At 40.9% G+C, this 17,743-nt stretch overlaps 4 protein-coding genes and 1 non-coding gene across 6 annotated transcripts in view; 1 reads left to right on the forward strand and 4 right to left on the reverse strand.

Moving 5' to 3' along the window:
* Cad96Cb (protocadherin Fat 4-like Cad96Ca) overlaps positions 1–17,743 on the reverse strand; it is a 71,252-nt gene that overhangs the window by 5,271 nt on the left and 48,238 nt on the right. Inside the window, exons 1-2 of one of the 2 annotated variants that reach the window (XM_043429487.1) lie at positions 4,391–4,869; positions 1,775–1,888 (exon numbers count right to left, since the gene is read on the reverse strand). In XM_043429487.1, the coding sequence (XP_043285422.1) occupies positions 1,775–1,841 (67 nt within the window). In that variant the 5' untranslated portion in view covers positions 1,842–1,888; positions 4,391–4,869. Of the gene's footprint in view, positions 1–1,774; positions 1,889–4,390; positions 4,870–17,743 lie in introns of those variants that run through there. The other variant, XM_043429488.1, reaches the window with a different exon arrangement.
* On the forward strand, positions 10,300–10,993 carry LOC122416494 (histone H4). The gene has a single exon (XM_043429495.1). The coding sequence runs from the start codon at positions 10,330–10,332 to the stop codon at positions 10,639–10,641; it is 312 nt and encodes a 103-aa protein (XP_043285430.1). The 5' UTR covers positions 10,300–10,329; the 3' UTR covers positions 10,642–10,993.
* Positions 11,553–12,001, reverse strand: LOC122416491 (histone H2B). Its single transcript, XM_043429492.1, has one exon. It carries the CDS (start codon positions 11,983–11,985, stop codon positions 11,614–11,616), a length of 372 nt encoding a protein of 123 aa, XP_043285427.1. The 5' UTR covers positions 11,986–12,001; the 3' UTR covers positions 11,553–11,613.
* On the reverse strand, positions 12,355–12,473 carry LOC122416651 (5S ribosomal RNA). The gene has a single exon (XR_006262139.1). It is a non-coding gene; the product is annotated as a 5S ribosomal RNA (ribosomal RNA).
* On the reverse strand, positions 16,018–17,487 carry LOC122416580 (golgin subfamily A member 6-like protein 22). The gene has a single exon (XM_043429644.1). The coding sequence runs from the start codon at positions 17,485–17,487 to the stop codon at positions 16,018–16,020; it is 1,470 nt and encodes a 489-aa protein (XP_043285579.1).

The raw sequence follows: 17,743 nt of genomic DNA on the forward strand, positions 1-17,743 counted from the left end.
ATTCGATTACACCTGCCCCTTCATCACCTGCTGTCTTTGAAAAAAACCGCAATATCCGCTCCGCTTCATTTCACGCCGCGAGTCCTTCGTCAAAAGGGCGTAATTGGAAAACGAGCGGGCTCGCGTCAGTGTTTCATCGCACCAAAACCTTAATTTTGACCTTTTAATTCCACCGAAAGGCTGATCTGCCCGTCAGCATCAATCGTAGCATCGACGGAATTGGAAGAAACATTTTTTCTATCCTTTGAATTTTTATACACCGATGTCGAATAGCGTCGAATACCGTGAACGAATCGCACGAAAAAAGGAACTTTTCGCGTGGTCAGTAACATGCGTAAATCCTCGTTGGGCATGAGCCCCCGTTTCATTGTTCAAAAGAGTCTTTTATTCACTCCGATTGCCAAGGTGACCTTGACTTTCCACTCCTCTCCCCCCACGCTTCTTCTTTATCGTTGTGTTAAAAGACGCTGCATTGCCAAAGAGTACGTAAGGGTTGTACTGGAAAAACATGGACGTGAACCATTTCAAGCCACTTTAACAACTCGCTGACTGTTGTTGCATATGGAACTCTCTATTTGCAAAAGACAATAGCGAATGGAACGCTCGACGACTTATGTATGCACAGTAAACACGTGACATACCCTGTGCCCCACGAGTCGCGAAATAATTCTACTGAGCTCAACAACAAACTCGTACAACGAGCTGTTTCGTGGCTCCAAAGAACCGTCGATGAGATCCCGAATCGCCGGTACAGATATAGGAAAATAATAATGACCAACAAAAAACCGTTAAACTCGTAAGCGGTGACACGAGCACCGCGGTAACTTTTTTGCAGCGCCACCAGTCGGCTCGGCCACGAAGGAGTCGAAGGACCGTGATTGCTGCTCAATACGCATGAAAATATGAAAAAATCTGTTTACTTCGAAACTGAGGAGCATGCGTAGCCTCGCGAGCGTGATTTTCGAGACACCCTGAATTTTTTATGTAGTTACGCACGTTCCCGAAGAGGGGGTAAAAGTATGCGCGCTTCCGTGGAGCGAAGTTCCGGTCGAACCACGTCCAGAGACAGCATTGGCTGGCCACCACTCGCTGCTCTCGTATTTCACTTTTTTCTATCAGTTAACTTTCCCGAAATACACACAATGCTCGAAGTTTCCACTCGTAGCTAGCGACCGGCGTCAAGAAACGTTTTGAGAGGACTCGGATCCTTGTTGGAAAATTTTGAACCACCTTCGCTCGAGCGGAAGAATCGCAGAAGCCGTAGCTCATCAGTCGCCCGACTCTCCGCGCGGACTGGCACGCGCGTGGGTCTGAAAACTGTTTTCTTCTTTGGAGAAAAAAATCAAACTGTATGGCGTCTCTCAGATTCTGTGACATCGATTGATGAGTTCGAGGACGACCGAACCCCTGATGGAAACGAGCAGCACAGCTGACAATACGTCATAAAAAGTTTGCTAAAATTAGCTTCCCGTTTTGACGTCCCATTTCAGTTATAATGATGAATAAGTTTGAAGAGCTGTCGACAGCGTCGGCAGTGAGCTACGGTAAACCTCGTAAAAACGCAATCGCGGAAGGGGCAATGTTAATGAGTTTTCCATAATGTCGTGACCCGAGTAAATTGCGTTTCGATGCATCAGTGTTTTACAAGGAACGAAAAATATTAGCAGCATTCTTTTTTTTCCATCAGAATTCCATGTAAAATTTTTTACATGGAACGTAAATTTTTTAATTCATAAGAACGTATTTTTATTGTCAGGCGTTTTCGACAACTTACCATGCCCCGAGTTCCCATGTATGAGCCAACAGACAAGAGGAATGAATTTTAGAATGATGTCAACCATGTTAATCCAAGATCTCCACCGACCGTTTCAAGCATTGCCCAAAACATCTGTAAAATCATTTTCATCATGAATTCTTACGCACTCACATTTTAAGTACAAAAAGTTTCTAATTCTTTAAATGAGAGCATAGAAATGATAGTTGATTTCCTCGGTTTTGTCATAAATCTGGAATTAACCTTTTCTCTGCAAAGTCTGCCGAAAAGTCAATTGGAAAGTTTCGTTGAGCGAAAATGTTTTATGGGGCGACGTAAACCAGAATACGCGAAAAGGAAATATTCCGAAGACAATAATGACTCATTGTTTATTATGAAAAGGTTGGAAAAAAATCAGCGGGTTTCTCACTCGCCACTCGTCGCTTTATTTTACAGCCATAACGATATATTAGCAAATCGGAATGATACGCGCGACGTCTGACTAGAAAGCATGCAGAGAAACTTTATTATTACGAATTAAGTTTTGCCGGAATAATCATGGCTAATTATGGTTCATTCATCGTTCCCGATGCATCTTGATCGTTCCTGCAAAATTAATGCAGTTTCGTATGATCGATGGATTAAATGTTGTAAGAAAAACATTGCAGATCGTAATCGCAGCGTTCAGAACCTTTTATTTCAATTTATTCATCATTCACGAGCCAATTATCGTGCTTACACTTTTTTCTTGTACTCGGAAAATCAAATTTGCCGTTGTAGAAATGTTTTATTTATCATTAATAAATATTTGAAACTTCGACAGCTATATTTGTGCGGCTCGAACATTCGGCACTTTCGTTGCAGAAAGCGGAACAAGTGCCGGCGTTCGTATCCAGTTAAAACTTCTTTTTACGCTCACCGACATAATCCAACTCCCTTTTCAACGATACTTCACACGTGTATTCGTGGAATTCCCCTCGATAGTAACAAAAAATAAATCTTTGCTCAATCGAATGTAAGAACATAGAATTTTCAGTGAAGAGAAGAATTTTTTTTAACGGTTCATCACCATTGCAAAGGAAGTGAAGTAATGCAAAAAAAATTGGCATGTGCCATATTCTTTTTCCCATATTATTTGATTGAAATAAAAAAATTTACATGAACGAAAACATCCTACAAATTTGGTTTCAATCGTTCCCATAAAGTAACCCTCGTGGCTATTCGAAAAACTTTTCTCCTAAGTTTGAAAGTCAAAACTACATTTGTGAAAAAAGCTCAGGGGAATAGTTCTAAAAAATTTGAAAAGTCGTTGTATTTCGAATCGGACAACACTGTTCACGGTGCAGCTCCATGATCCAGCGTTTTTTCAACGTTTGTGTCTTTCTTCGAAAACGAAGATTCTCCCTTCTCAAAAGAATCAAATAACGAGTACCGTATTGTTAAGTTAGTTCTTGAACGAGCGAAAGGGGGAGCGAGCGGAAGTGGTGGGGGGGGGGGGGGGGGGGGCACTGCGGTGTGTGGTGAGCGCACATGCGAAAATTCGAAGCAACGTATTTATTCAATTATTCAGAAGCTTCGGTCGTATGCAACAGATTCTGTTTTCAATGCATAACGGTCGTATGTGGAATGAAAAATGAAAGAAATTTAAATGTTTGGTATGATTTATAGCAAAGTTATGAATGGAACGTTCTAAGATGTAATGAAGAAGTTCGGAAGCTTCGAAATGCTGCAAAGTTTGATTATCAAAAAAAAATCGCTTCCCGCTGTAGAAATTTGCGATCCGAATAAACGTGCAGCTACGAGGAAGCGATAGAACGTTATTAATCTGCATGGTTCGTCTCGCTTTCTGCATAATTAAACTCTTACGTATGTACATTGAAAACGACGATACATCGTTAGTATCAATCGTTATAAACAAGTCCCTTGAACTATAAAAATCCCGAATAACGTATTTTTTAAGCAAAAAGATGACACTTCAACCGTGAATTGTGAATGTTATTGAAAAGACCATGAAAAACATTTTATCTGGATTTGGAAATGTTCCACATATAAAATTTCACTTCACGTTGACGCGTAACACTGGCTCTTTCGAAGCTTCAAATTCTCCTTGATGTCTTATCAACAATTTTCAATGGGAGCTCTACGCGACTGCATTTTTTTTATTTTTGAGCTTCGATTAGGCTAGGTTGAGGTGTTCGAGTAGAGTAACTCAGGGAACCGACGTGTGGAAGAAACTCACTGAAGAAATCAAAACAAACAACAGAAATAAAAAAGTAACGGAATTTTTGAAACAACATGAAATATCCGAGGCTCGAGTCAGTCTGCAATCAAACCAGTTGATAAGGCAGAAAAGCAAAATGGAGTTTACGAAGATCGAAGTAGCCTGTCTGGACACAATCAGACCGAGACTAACTAGGCTTTGTTCACTCCGTAAAAGGGTGAGTTGAGTCGAATATAATAAGATTTATAAGCGATGGTTCTCTCATTCGACGATTAAATATAATTGGCCCTAAAACTGGAGATTTGCAAAAAAAAAATTCAAAAGTAGCTGATGAACGATCGATCAGTTTTCTAAATGACCTTCGATCCTTTCTCAATTTCTACTTTTCATTATCATGAAGAGACTCCCAAACGTACCACGGAAATACCTCGTTGCAAAGTCCATCAATTTTAAGACGTTTGTTATCCTGCGAGGAATTGTTACTTCCAAATTCGCTCTCAAGTTCCAGTGGTCACACGTCACTGCCGCTTATCACCAATGAAGCACTCAAAATTCGAAAGAATCATGCCAAAATCCAATGTTCGGAGATTTTGAATATTTCGCACCACAGCAAAAGGCGCGCAGTCACATATTTGTCGTTGTTTATTCGACCGGTTAGTTGAAGTCACCACGAGTTTATTCGAAAGCGAAACGTTTTTGTTATTTTTTCTTCACTTTTACCGTCCCCACCAATTTTCAATTCGGCTGAAAGTTGTTTTTATCCATCACTCACTATTCACAATTTTTTATTTTTTCAAACAATGCACTTTGGGTAAACTTTAAACGTCGCGAAGCGTGGACTGAGTCGAGAACGACGCGCAGCGAGGTGCGCTTGTGAAACACCGAGTGTGCGGGCTTGCTACTACAAAACGGAACGAACTTACCGCGCAGGAAATAGCCAGTAGAGGGGTGACCCATCCACCTGCACAGGTGTTCGTAGGGGGATACGCTGTATGCTCATTACGTGTGTCTGTATGTCCTGCTACGACTGGCTGACCGATCAGTACTCCCTTTTATTTCTTACATCGCTGAGCACCCTAAATTTCATGGAGAACATACAACTTTGACAGCGCAACCATTAATAGAGCGTGAATTGCTTTCAAAATGTATAATCACTGGAAACGTTAACCTTTCGAGTTTTCTTTCATTAGCATATAACTATTGGATTGTAAGGAAAATTAAATCACGAAAATTTTCTTTCTATTTAAGGGGGTCACCTCGTGTGGCAGCCGGATTTTTTGAGGTTTTTTCGTGATTTTTTTTCGGCGAGGAAAACAAACATGGATCTTATCAATTCAAAGGGTTTATTTATCGGTATTTTAACTACATGAAAGAATTTTTTAACTCTGATGTCTCGGATAGATTCGGCGTAAAACTATTCCACAGGAACTCATATGTTTCTCCATGATCTCCGTGGTTCCGAGGGATCTAGAGACACGGCAGCGTATTGACGCCAAGAATTAAAAAGATAAATTTTGGTCTATCTGAGGTCGAAAAATCAAACAGCGTTTTGATTTGTAGAGTGCAGTGGCTATCTCGCCTGAACTAAAATCATACCGAAATATTGAAGATTGAAGGATTTTCGCGCTTCGAAACACCAGATTTCAATTTTAAAAAGTGTTTTTTCCTCGCCGCAAATAAATCGCGAAAAAAATCCACCTGCCACACGGAGTGACCCCTTAATAACTATCGAGCGAATTAAAAAATCCAAGAAATTTATGAAGATACGTTATAAACAAATTTCGTTTTTGTAAATAAAAATTAACATTCAAAGACAGGGTAAAAAAAATTCGTTTTTTTTCAAAATGTAGCGAAACTGTCAGCTATGATCACACGTACGAACAGCAGTTTTAACTCGTTCGCTCGGAATATTTCGTTCCATTTTCACGACGATATCACGTAGTTTTCTTTGCTTGAAAGATAAACCTAGGCGGGTAAACGCCCCGGTTAAAAATTAACATCGTTACTCGCGGTGTGTTTACCTATGTATCGTTCGGTGTGAGGTTCACACGCGAAGATTCCTCTTTCCTTCCGTTCACGCTCCACAACGTTCGAGCTTTCTCGCGCTCATCTGTGTGCCTGCCTCGTATGCACTTTCCTTTCGCAAGGGCTACTCTTAGAATAGGACTAAAATATCGATTCTGGCCGAGTTAAGGGAGCTGCATAGTCATTTCGGTTACATTTTAGCTTGTACTTTTTTTAATAGTTTTTTCCGCAGATATTTTACGAATTGCTTTATCGAAACGAATCCAATTTCACGTGCATCAATTTCAATGCAGCATGAGGATTTGATAGGGCATTGTATCCTGTTTACATTCCTCGTCTCGTGATAATTGGTCTGAAAGACAATTTCACAGACACAAACTTTCTCGTGACTTTTATCGACTTTCTTTCCCGGACTGTGTGGATGATAAAGTGTGAACTATTCTTCAATGGACCGTATTCTGTGTACACTGGAGACAGAAAGTTTGTAAACGTTTGAATTGGCATTATCGTTATTAAAAAAAAATAATAAAAGTACCTTCGTCTGTAGGGGTTTTTTGACAACCCCCCTAACTCGTAAGTGTGGTTCATTTATTATGTCCCTGCGTTAAGTTCCCCAACTTATCACGATTAAAAGAATCTGAAAAAATTCCTGCTATTGCGACAGACCTTCTACTTTATGGACCAATCGTAATATTATGGGGGAAAAAAATTTTTATATACTTTTTTTCTCCTTTTATCGCGAGGTACAATGAAAAACAGTTTTGGGCTGGACACAAATGACTCACCGTTACAGATGAAGAAATAATATTATTTAAGAACACCGGGAGGTCAATCTTTGATAATCATGCTCGAGACATCAAGTAGTAGTAGTAAATTGATGTGCTCGTGATGCATTATTTTGAAAAATTAAATTAGCTTCTGTAAGCTAATTTTACTGAAAAAAATTCTTTTCTTTTTTGCTTCCAGTTGACACGTGAATACTCGCGGAAGAAAAATAATTACTGAATGAAGTTTTCTCAAATTTTTTGATGCGAGTGTAGAAGCCGAGAGAAGCGGCGTGCGAAAATAATTTCCTTATAAAGCATTTATTGCAGGAAACCTTCGACAATGGGATATTATAAACGTTCGTAATTGGAGAAACAGTCGTGGAAGTTTTCATAAGAAAGTTATTAGGCTGGGAATACAATGCTAAACTCAGAAGAAAATGATTCCCTCTAAGATTGAGCCATAAGCTGATTTGAGGAGAAAATATGGCGAATAAATTTTGACGATTCTCAATAGATGGCGCAATCGCGAAATCCGGGGGCGAGATGTTTCCCACGAACGACAAATAATAGCGGTGGCCGAGAGCGACGATTACACAGACTGATGAACCGAGTCCAATTCCAATGAATTCTCAGAGATGCACCGTGATAAGTCTATTGGAACTGCAATTTTTCGATTCGTCCTACTTCACACGGTTAACGAGCACGTAAGTATCTAAGTTTTTTATACGTTTTTCTTTCTCCTACGATATTCAGTATTTTCAAAAAAACTGACAGTTCATTTCACGTTATAAAAAATGTGATTTTCCAGAATTAAAAGAATATATGTTTGAAAAGTTTTTCGGTAAATTCTTACACGGTACATGGGAGTGTGGCACAAACCATGAAATCTAAAAAAAAAGTCTATTTTCATGCGTTCTATCTTGAAGGCTAAACCGTGAAGCGATTATAGTACTGCTTTCTAGCCAAATACTTATTGAATTCGAATATCGATTTATTATCAATTTATTGATTTCGATGTAAAATCACATTCAAATGAAAGTTTAAGCACATTTTCCGATGAATGAGTCGTTTGTTTATCAATTAGTGGTTTTTTAATCTCACAGTCAATAGCAAGGATGAAATAAGAGGAAGCAAGACGAAATTTGCTGCTGAAATCTATATACTTTTATTTTATTTTATTGTAAAACAATCAAAAAAGTCGTCAATAATTTGGAATCATTCGGTTAAGGGTCCAAATAACATTTTTGAAATGAAATGAAACAGAAAAAGTCGAGAAAATTTGAGGGACTATAAGAATACTTGTAGAGGATGCTGGAATTCGATCATTGTAGTTGGCTTATTCTCGGATTACAAACGGAGTTAAGCTGCTGCCGTTGTTGCCTCCCCGCCCGCAGCTGGATTGAATTTGGCGAAGATTCCCTGAATGGGTTTATAGATCGCATCCAACGGATTCGATGAAGCAGTGGTTGCAGCAGGTTCCTTCCAGTGATAAAAAAACGAATGAAAAGTTGAAACAAACTTAGATAGTCAAGACTGTTCCAATTCATTGAGTGTTTAATTAAGCGGGTCACCCCGTATGACAGCCAGATTTTTTAGGGTTTTTTCGCGATTTTTTTGCGGCAGAAAATAAAAACATAAACTTTTGAAATTCCCAAACATTTTTGAAAATTAAAATTTTTTTAATATTTCTGTATGATGTTAGTGCAAGCTATAGCCACTTATTTACACATCGAAACGCTCTGTGGTCTTTTGATCTCACATAAATTTATCACTGTAGTCTTGGAGACCATGGAGAAACATATGGGTTCCTGTGGAGTAGTTTTACACCGAATCTACCCGAGATATATCAGAGTTAAAACATTCTTTTATACAGTGTAAATACCTGTAAACGAACCTTTTGAATTTTCAGTCCATTTTTTATCATTGCCACAAAAAAATCGCCTAAAATTTTGGCTGCCACACGGGGTGACCCCCTTAAAATAGTTATGGAAAATCGATTCTGTACTCAAATCTTCTCTTAGCCAGCATGTGAATTCGCGGTAAACCACAACTATTATATTTGCTTGGTGATGTTAATCCGACGTTAGATTAGTATAGGCAAAGGTTTTCATTTTTTAGTCTCGGAGATGATAGTTTGAAGATTAATACTTTTCGATGACAGCAAGTTTAAACTTACGTCGCCTGCTGGATGGGCCATGGCTCCAGCGATTGCGAAGGCCACGAGCAGAACCATCAAGAAGTGGAATTTCGCCATCTTTGATACACGGAGGAGAGAAGTGTAAACTTTGAAACTCGATAGACGTCTGAACGATTCCAACAAGTAATTGTGATTTTTAGAAACGAACAGACCGGCTTTTATAATCGTCATATCAATGATAAATTATCTTTTGTACATTTTCTCACGTACTAATATTTTTCCATTTTGTTTTATCTACAAATTATGGGAAAGCACGATCGATGTTAAGGCAAGTTTTAATTTCTATTGAACTCTCCTTTAGCAATTTTCTGATACGAAAATCACTAATCACTTGATACGTGCCCAAAACGAACTCGGCAACATGCTTATCTTACCAATAGATTGCAATAGCGAAAAAATTCCTGCTTAATCGATGTGAAAAGTTATTGCAACACGATTACTGATAATACTATCTACACATAAATTCTAAAGAAATCTCTCCCGTTATGGATTCTACATTATTTCATAAATTTAATGAACTTCTTTAATTTATGCAGATACACGAGTTTCGTTAAATTCTGCGCAGAAAATGCCAACAGTGTCTGTATTATGTCGATTTGTATAACGTTTTTTGAAACCCTACAAAATCTCGACTGCAAAAATCAAGATTTCAAAAAGGACAGCAATAGTTCGAAATCTGGAAAAAAATGCATAAGCGCAAAAAAAAAAATTAATTGCAACTAATGTGGTGTTCGAACCTTATATGGATGTAAAATTGTTAGATGAAAATAAAATGAGTAAAAAAAAGGCTATCGGCCCACGGTGTTCTTAGCGGTTACCCATCTAATCTAAGTTCTGACCATACTACATGCGGCTCTACGCCTCGAAATAGAATAACTGCAGTCGACAGCGAGTATGGTCGTTTGCTAAGATGAATATGCTCAATTTTAATATCAATAATAGAAATATTCACGAACCAGAAAATGTTATGAATGTTTTGAGACATGTTTTAAATTACAAAAAATATTTTCCTTCTGCATTACTCCGGTAGAGATATATCGGTGGGGTGGAGAATTTGTACGTGAATGAAGCAACAGATTTTAGTATCAGGCAAATATTCGGCGTTTGCAGGGTGAAAATTAATGTTGCTGTGTATTGTAACGTACGAAGGTCTACCAAAATAATAGGCGCCAGGCCTTATTTGTAAGACAAATTGGCAGTCCTGCAGCTACTCTAAACCTTAGAGCCGTCATGGAATTCTATTGGCTGATGGAAGAAGGGAGGGGATGGAACGAAATAAGTGTATAAATACAGCGTCACAACCGGGCACCATCATCACTCCGTCTTCAAGCGGTAACTGACTTACTCGTTTTCAATTTTCAACACAATGACTGGACGCGGAAAGGGAGGAAAGGGATTGGGAAAAGGAGGAGCTAAACGCCATCGCAAAGTTCTTCGCGATAACATCCAAGGAATCACGAAACCAGCTATCCGTCGTTTGGCTCGTCGTGGAGGTGTCAAACGTATTTCTGGTTTGATCTATGAAGAAACTCGTGGTGTGCTCAAAGTTTTCCTTGAAAACGTTATCCGTGATGCAGTAACTTACACCGAGCACGCCAAGAGGAAGACAGTAACTGCAATGGACGTCGTGTATGCTTTGAAACGTCAAGGCCGTACTCTCTACGGATTCGGTGGTTAAACGTTCGTCGTTTGCGTTCTTCACATGTAACATCGACAAAACGGCCCTTTTAAGGGCCAAAAATATATCTAAACGTAGATTATATTCCAGTTACACAATCTTCAGGTACTATAGCGTGTAAGAATCACTGCAATTTGAATTAATTTTTATCGAATGTTGGGACTTTTGATGCGTTACGTTTTAAAGGAGCCGTTATGAAGCCATATTGAAAAATCGCAGATGAATTGATATTCTCCTAAGCACTATTCAGAATTGATACTGTTTATCACATTTTGCCTAACATAGTTGTTAGTAGCCAGTAAGCTGTTTCAGATGAAAACATTCATCACATTCGACGCACAAACGAGATCGATCTTGTTTTATACCACATGATCACCTTGATAAGATGCGAAATGAAATTTCAAGTGATTTTTTACACGGTACTTCGCTTTAGAGCAATAACATGCTCCAATTTTTTTTGTAACATTGAAATTTAACATAAATGGATTTATTTACGAACGAATTACCAAGGAATGAAACAACCATGGATCTAGAGCTCGATAAATTAGGGATGTTCTTTCAAAGAATGTCACAATCTCTGATTGGTAGATTTTTTAAGTTTTATCAATTCTTAACTTTTTAGTAAATCATGAAATTAATTTAGCTGGAAACTAGCTGAAACAACTGCTCCTTAATAGCTGCATTGAATCATCCGGAAAATTAAACTTTAACGCGTTTAATAGTCGAAGTAGAAAGTATTTAAATGATTGAACAAATAAGGAATCCATGGAAATACTTGTGGCCATAAAGGGCAACGGGAGCGCAAAGTTGAATAGCTTCAATGATGAATACACGCTCGGTAATACAAAAATAAATTCTATCGTTTGATTAGAGTCGGTAAATTATTGTGATTTGTAGATTGAAAGATACTGTTCTTCGTTAAAAATATTTGTTGGCCCTAAAAAGGGCCGTTCGATATTCTTGAAATGTCAATTACTTGGAGCTGGTGTATTTGGTGACGGCTTTGGTGCCTTCACTGACAGCGTGCTTGGCAAGTTCACCAGGCAAGAGAAGTCGTACAGCGGTCTGAATTTCCCGAGACGTTATGGTAGATCGCTTGTTGTAATGAGCGAGGCGAGAAGCTTCCGCAGCGATACGTTCAAAAATGTCGTTGACGAAGCTGTTCATGATGCTCATCGCCTTGCTGGAGACTCCAGTGTCGGGATGGACTTGTTTCAATACTTTGTAGATGTAGATAGCGTAGCTCTCCTTCCTTTTGCGCTTCTTCTTCTTGTCGGTCTTCGTAATATTTTTCTGGGCCTTACCGGCCTTCTTGACGGCTTTACCACTGGCTTTGGGAGGCATGGTGATAGAATCTCGATCGAAAGATGACGAGGGAATGAGGTTGCACGTTTTCGGGATCCTTTATATATAAAATTTTGCTCCGACCGGCGCACTCTTTGGCTGACGAGAGTGGGGGGAAGAAATTGTGACCAGCGCACCAATCAGAGTGACGGAAAAGTGGAAGCTAAAACGCTATCTCTCGGCGAAAAAGAATGGTTCGCGTTTGGAGTGGCTGAGAAACAATGTATCTTTTCTCTTTCCACGTGATTTGTAAAAACGTTGTTCGTTTGAAGAATGTAAACAAAATAATGGAAACCGAATAATTATTTTGAAATAAAATTTCCGATTCATAAACCCAGATGAATAATAATATTGAGGCAAAAAATTGAGAGCCAACGGCACGCGGTGTTCCCAAGCGGTCACCCATCCAAGTACTGACCGCGCCCAATGCTGCTTAACTTCAGTGATCGGACGAGAACTGGTGCTTTCAGCGTGGTATGGTCGTTGGCTGACGGGAAAATTGAGCGGCTGAAATTTTGTATTGTATTTGTCTTCCAGCTGTACAACGCCATGCGTTTTTTACATCGCCCCGTCTTACATACTTCCGTATCTTATCTTACTATTAGAATCTCACATTCCAGCATTCACTTACATTATTTTACATTATTTTTATACTTGTACACTCATCCTTCCCTACTCGCTCTCCTATTTCTACATCCTTCCCCCTGTCTCTTGCTATGCATCTCCTTCCTAATCCTACTAACCGCTTTCAAGTATTGACATAGATCTGTTCTCATTTGTCCTTTCAGCGTTTCCACTGTCCATAGCCATAGCTCGTTCCCTATCTTCCCTCCCCTCCATTCCTCGACTTTTCTGACCCATTCCTTCTTGACTTTCTCTCTGACTTTCCTGCACCTCCACACGTGAGGTAAACTATCCTCCTCTTCCTCGCACATAACACACGTCCAATTGGTATACCCTTTTTTGCCCACTGTCCCAATATTTCCGCACCTCATCCTTGCCCACTGTTCCTTCAAGTCCCCCCCTGTTTTCTCACAATCCCAATATTTCTCCCTCCCCATTCTCGATTTAATTTCCTTGTAGAAACTGTTGTACGTGGATTTATCAGTCTTTAACCAGTCCCTCTGTACGTCCTGTTCCATCAGTCTTTCTTCTCCTTCCTTAAGTAATTTTTCGGTTCCTTTGATGCTTTCTCCCTTCCTCAGCCTCTCTAATACTCTCCCATCGCCTACCTTTCCCATCGCTTCCTTGAGTTCTTGTCCCCATTTTGATTGATTTCCGTTTTTTAACCCTCTTAATTCTTCCTTTAGACATATTTTAGGCCATCTTTTTCCCTCCATTTTTCCTATATTAATCAGGTACCTTCCCGCTCTCCTTCTTGCTTCTATCTCTACGCTATGCCTCCCTGCTTCCAGTTTCCAAATGTAATCCGGGGTGTTTTTCGCTATCCCCATAATCATTTTTACAAAATTTCCTTGCAGTTTCTCCATTATTTCCCTTCTTTTCCACCCCCAGATTTCAATTCCGTAGAGCGCTCCGGCCTTCACTAACGAATCCATTAATTGTTGTCTATCCTTCAGTTTGTCTATTCTCGCTCTTTTCATCACTCCCCAAACCGAATTTATCGCTTTTCTGGCCTTCCCCTCTAGAATTCTCAGATGTTTTCCCATCGTGTTTTTGGTTGAAAACCAGAAACCTAGGTATCTGAATTCTTTCACTACCTCCAGCTCTACTCCTTTGTACTTCCACGATTCACTTTCTTTCCTCCTTCCCCCGCGTCTGAATACCATTATTTTAGTTTTCTTTTCATTCACTTCCAACTTGTTTTTAGTTACATATTTTTCCAGTGCTCGAATCATTCCCTCCAGCTCCCTAGCGTTTTCTGCTAAAATTGCAATATCGTCTGCATACTTCATTACGTAGAATTTTTCACCCCCCATGACCGTACCCCCTTGTTTCTTTTTTTCCCATATTTCGTCTATATCATCCACCATAAAATTGAATAATATCGGGCTTAGAGGGCAGCCCTGCCTCACCCCTGCCTCCGTTTCGAACCCGTCACTGATTCCTTCCCCTGTAATTACTTCATTTTCCGTTCTTTTGTAAATTCCCCTAATCATTTTCCACATATTCCCTCTTACCCCCCTACCCCATAACTTTTTCATCAATATTTCTCTATCAACCCTATCAAAAGCCGCCTTGAAATCGACAAATGCCACATAGAGTTTGCCCTTTTTCTCTTTCAATCGATTATTTATTAGTGCATTAAGCACGAATATATGATCCCTCGTCCCCCTCCCCGGCCTGAATCCTCCCTGGCTTTCCCTGAAAATTTCTTTCCTCTCGGTCCATTCCCTTAGCCTGTTTGCCATTATGCTCGCCAGGATTTTGTACCCAATGTCCAGTAGCGAAACTCCCCTATAGTTTCCCGCTATCTCCTCGTCTCCTCCCTTGTGTATCGGAAATATTCTGGCTTTTTCCCACCCTTGAGGTATTTCCCCTTTTTCCCAGCAATTGTTTAAAATCTCCCTTAGCTCCTCTCTCCTCTTTAGGCTCATTCCTTTAATGAACTCCGCAGAGATCCCATCTTCCCCCGCTGCTTTTTTATTCTTTAATTTTCTAATGACTTTGTCTAATTCTTCCTTTGTTATTACCCCGTCCAATTTTTTATCAACCGATTTTTCCAGCTGTCTATCTATTTCCGTCGTCTTCTCTTTGGTACCCTCTCTCTTACCCAGCAATTGTTCAAAGTGTTCCTTCCACTGTTCTCCACTAATATTTTCTCCCACCCTTTTTCTTTTAATTCTAAAGACCCCTACCGCCTCCCACCATTGCGACATGTCCTTACTTTCCCCCACTTTTTTCCATTTTTCTTCGAACCACTCCTTCTTCTTCTTCTCACATATCTCTTTTAGTTTCTTTCTTTCTTTCGTCAGCATCCCCTTATCTTCTATATCTTTCGTCTTCAAAAACCTCTTAAGACTTTTCCATACCCTCTTCTTTAGTTCCTTGCACTCCTGGTCCCACCATAGCGCATTCCCACTCCCTCCTTTTTTTTGCTTCATACTCATTTTTGTCTCTTCCGCTGCTCTCCAGATGTCCCCTTTCAACCTTTCCCACTTGTTTCCCCCTTCCTCCCTATTTACTCTCGTCTCCTCTTCTACTAAATCATCCATGCGCTTTTCAAATTCTTCTGCCCTTTCCTTTTTCCACCTTAATTTTTTGATTTCCTCCTCTTGTGCTCTGTCCCCTCTGCTTTCCCTTCCGCTCGATTGTTCCATTCTCCTTTTAATTTCAAATGTTACCGGTAGGTGGTCAGATTCCATTCTGTCTCCCACTTTTATTCTCACTACCGCATCATTCTCCTCATCCTCCATTTTTATTATATAGTCTAGCACCGATCCGCTCCCTCTTCCTCCCACATAAGTCAGTCCGCCATTTTCATCCCCTTTCACTCGCCCATTAAGCACCGCTAGGGCCATTCTCTCGCAGAACTCAATCAGTTTCCTGCCCTCTGAATTGATCAGTTTGTCCTCCGACCTTCTTTCTTTTTTTAACCCCTCTTCTTCCTCTGTATCTAGCATTCCCAATTCTTCCCCTATTCTAGCATTGAAATCCCCTGCAATTATTATTCCCACCCCTTCTTCCATACCCCTGTTAACCCATGCCTTTAGCTCCCCTTCCACCGCCTTAAAACCCGCATTATTATAAATTTCTATTATCCATATTTCTTTCTCATACGGTTCTCTATTTAGTTTAATAATCATTCCAAATTTCCACTCACACACTTCACATTTCCGACATATATTTCTTTTAATTCCAATCAGGTGCCCCCCACTCGCTCTCCCCCTTCCCTTTTTTCTTTCCGCCGGTTTCGCCCACCACTGGAAGTCCCTCTTCAAGTTCCTTATCGCATTTTTTTCTTTCCCTTCTTCGAACCATGTTTCCTGAATCATCACCATGTCGAAACCCCTTATAAAGTCCGTTAGCCTCCTTAATTTCCCACCACCCGCGATATTCCACGTTAACGTTTTAATAACCTCTCCTTTCCTCCCTCCGAAATGTCATCTTCTCTATTTCCCCTTCCAACTCAACCCACTGCCACCACACCCCATTAACACACAGCTTCAGATACCCACTCCTCACTACTTTCCCCGCTCTTCTTTCTTCTTCCGCTTTTCGATCCATCCACTCCTGTACCTCGGCTTCCCTCGCTGTCAAGTCGTCGTGCACCGAGATTCCTGTCCCACGCAGTTCTGCTCTCCTTCTCATAATCTCTTTTTTTGTTTCGACGTTTTGCACCGTCGCCACAGGTCCTCCTCCCAGCCGTTGGACTCTCACTATCTTGGGGTCTAATCCCATTCTTGCTCTTATCAGCTGGGACATTTCCTCTGCCACTTTCGCATCCGAGCCGCCGCAGTAGATGCCTCTGAACCTTATGTTCCTTTTCCTCCCAATTCTTTCCTGTCTCTCCCACTGCCATTCCCTTTCCGACAAAGCCTCCGGTTTTTTTCCGCTGTCTACACCTTTTCCTCCCTCGTTCGCTGCTTCCTCTCTTTCCTCCCAGACTCTTTCGTTTTCCGATCTGCTGCCTCCAGTTTTCCCCTTTTCCCTTGTCCCATCCTCCTCTTTCTCCTCGCTATTTTGTAGCTGCTCCAGTTCCCTTGAGCCTGTTCCGCTACTCCAATTTGTCCTTGCTCGCGTTTCCTCCTCTCCAACCTCATTGTTGTTGTTGTCCGAGCCGACCGATTTGTCCCATCCGCATGCCCCCTCACACTCTCTGGCTTCCCTTCGTCTTTTCAGTTCGCTGTTCTCCTCCTTCAGCACTTCCACTTTTGCTTTCCACTCCCCCAATATTTCATCCATTTCCTTCATTCTCCCTTCTAGTTCCTTTTTTTCCTCCTCCCATACTGCTTTGTCTCGGTACATACGCATCTTCCACTGCTCCGTCTCCGCCAACAGTTCTCGTACTATCCTGCTCATGTCTTCGCATCGGCATGGCAGCGGCGCGATTTCCTTCTTAATTCCCTCGGTTTCTTTTTCAATTATTCCCTTTAATCTCAACTCCGTCGCTCTCAAGACTTCCTCCATCTCTTTTAAAAATACCTTATTTCCACTGCCATCTCCCTTCTTCTCCTCTGTGCTCCTCCTCGACGCTTCCTTTCCTTCCTCCTCGCTTGCCCCGGCCCGATCCGTTTCCCTCTCCTCGAGATTTCCATCCTCTTCCTCCGATGTTGTTACAATGACACTCATCTCGTGTATGTTTCTCGGCTTCCTTTTTTGTTCCTCCTTCTCGCCTCTTATCAGGAAACTTTCTAGACCGCTCTTTCCATCATTCCCCTCTATTTCCCCTTTCTTCTGAGTATTCGGCTTGTTCCCGGGTCCTCGCTTCACCTTACTTCCAGTGCTGCCCCCTGTGGTCTTTTCCGCGCACTTCGTCTCCCTCTTCCCTTCCCCCTTGCTTCCACTGCTTTTGGCGCTACCCGTAACGGTCGACGCCATGCTCACACTTTCTAACCTCACTTTTGCTGCTCGATTCCTATGCCCGATTTCACTTCTGATTATTGAATCTAGCTATTGCCCACACTTCCACTTGCTTTTCACACCCAGCGCTTTCTTCCTAATCACTTTTCCTTTAATTTTTCGCACTGAATCCCCCAATTCGCCTTCCTCCAGAAACCGCGCGCCCGAGCTTCGTCTTACCTCAACGAACCGGCAACCGGAAGTCGAGCGGCTGAAATTTTTGCAAATACATCCG

Source organism: Venturia canescens, chromosome 9 (assembly GCF_019457755.1).
Source record: "Venturia canescens isolate UGA chromosome 9, ASM1945775v1, whole genome shotgun sequence".
Lineage (NCBI taxonomy): Eukaryota > Metazoa > Arthropoda > Insecta > Hymenoptera > Ichneumonidae > Venturia > Venturia canescens.

What these genes read in the sequence shown, in the direction of transcription:
- LOC122416580 (XM_043429644.1), bottom strand. Translation starts at nt 17,487, where the DNA reads ATGGCGTCGACCGTTACGGGTAGCGCCAAAAGCAGTGGAAGCAAGGGG.
- LOC122416491 (XM_043429492.1), bottom strand. Translation starts at nt 11,985, where the DNA reads ATGCCTCCCAAAGCCAGTGGTAAAGCCGTCAAGAAGGCCGGTAAGGCC.
- LOC122416494 (XM_043429495.1), top strand. Translation starts at nt 10,330, where the DNA reads ATGACTGGACGCGGAAAGGGAGGAAAGGGATTGGGAAAAGGAGGAGCT.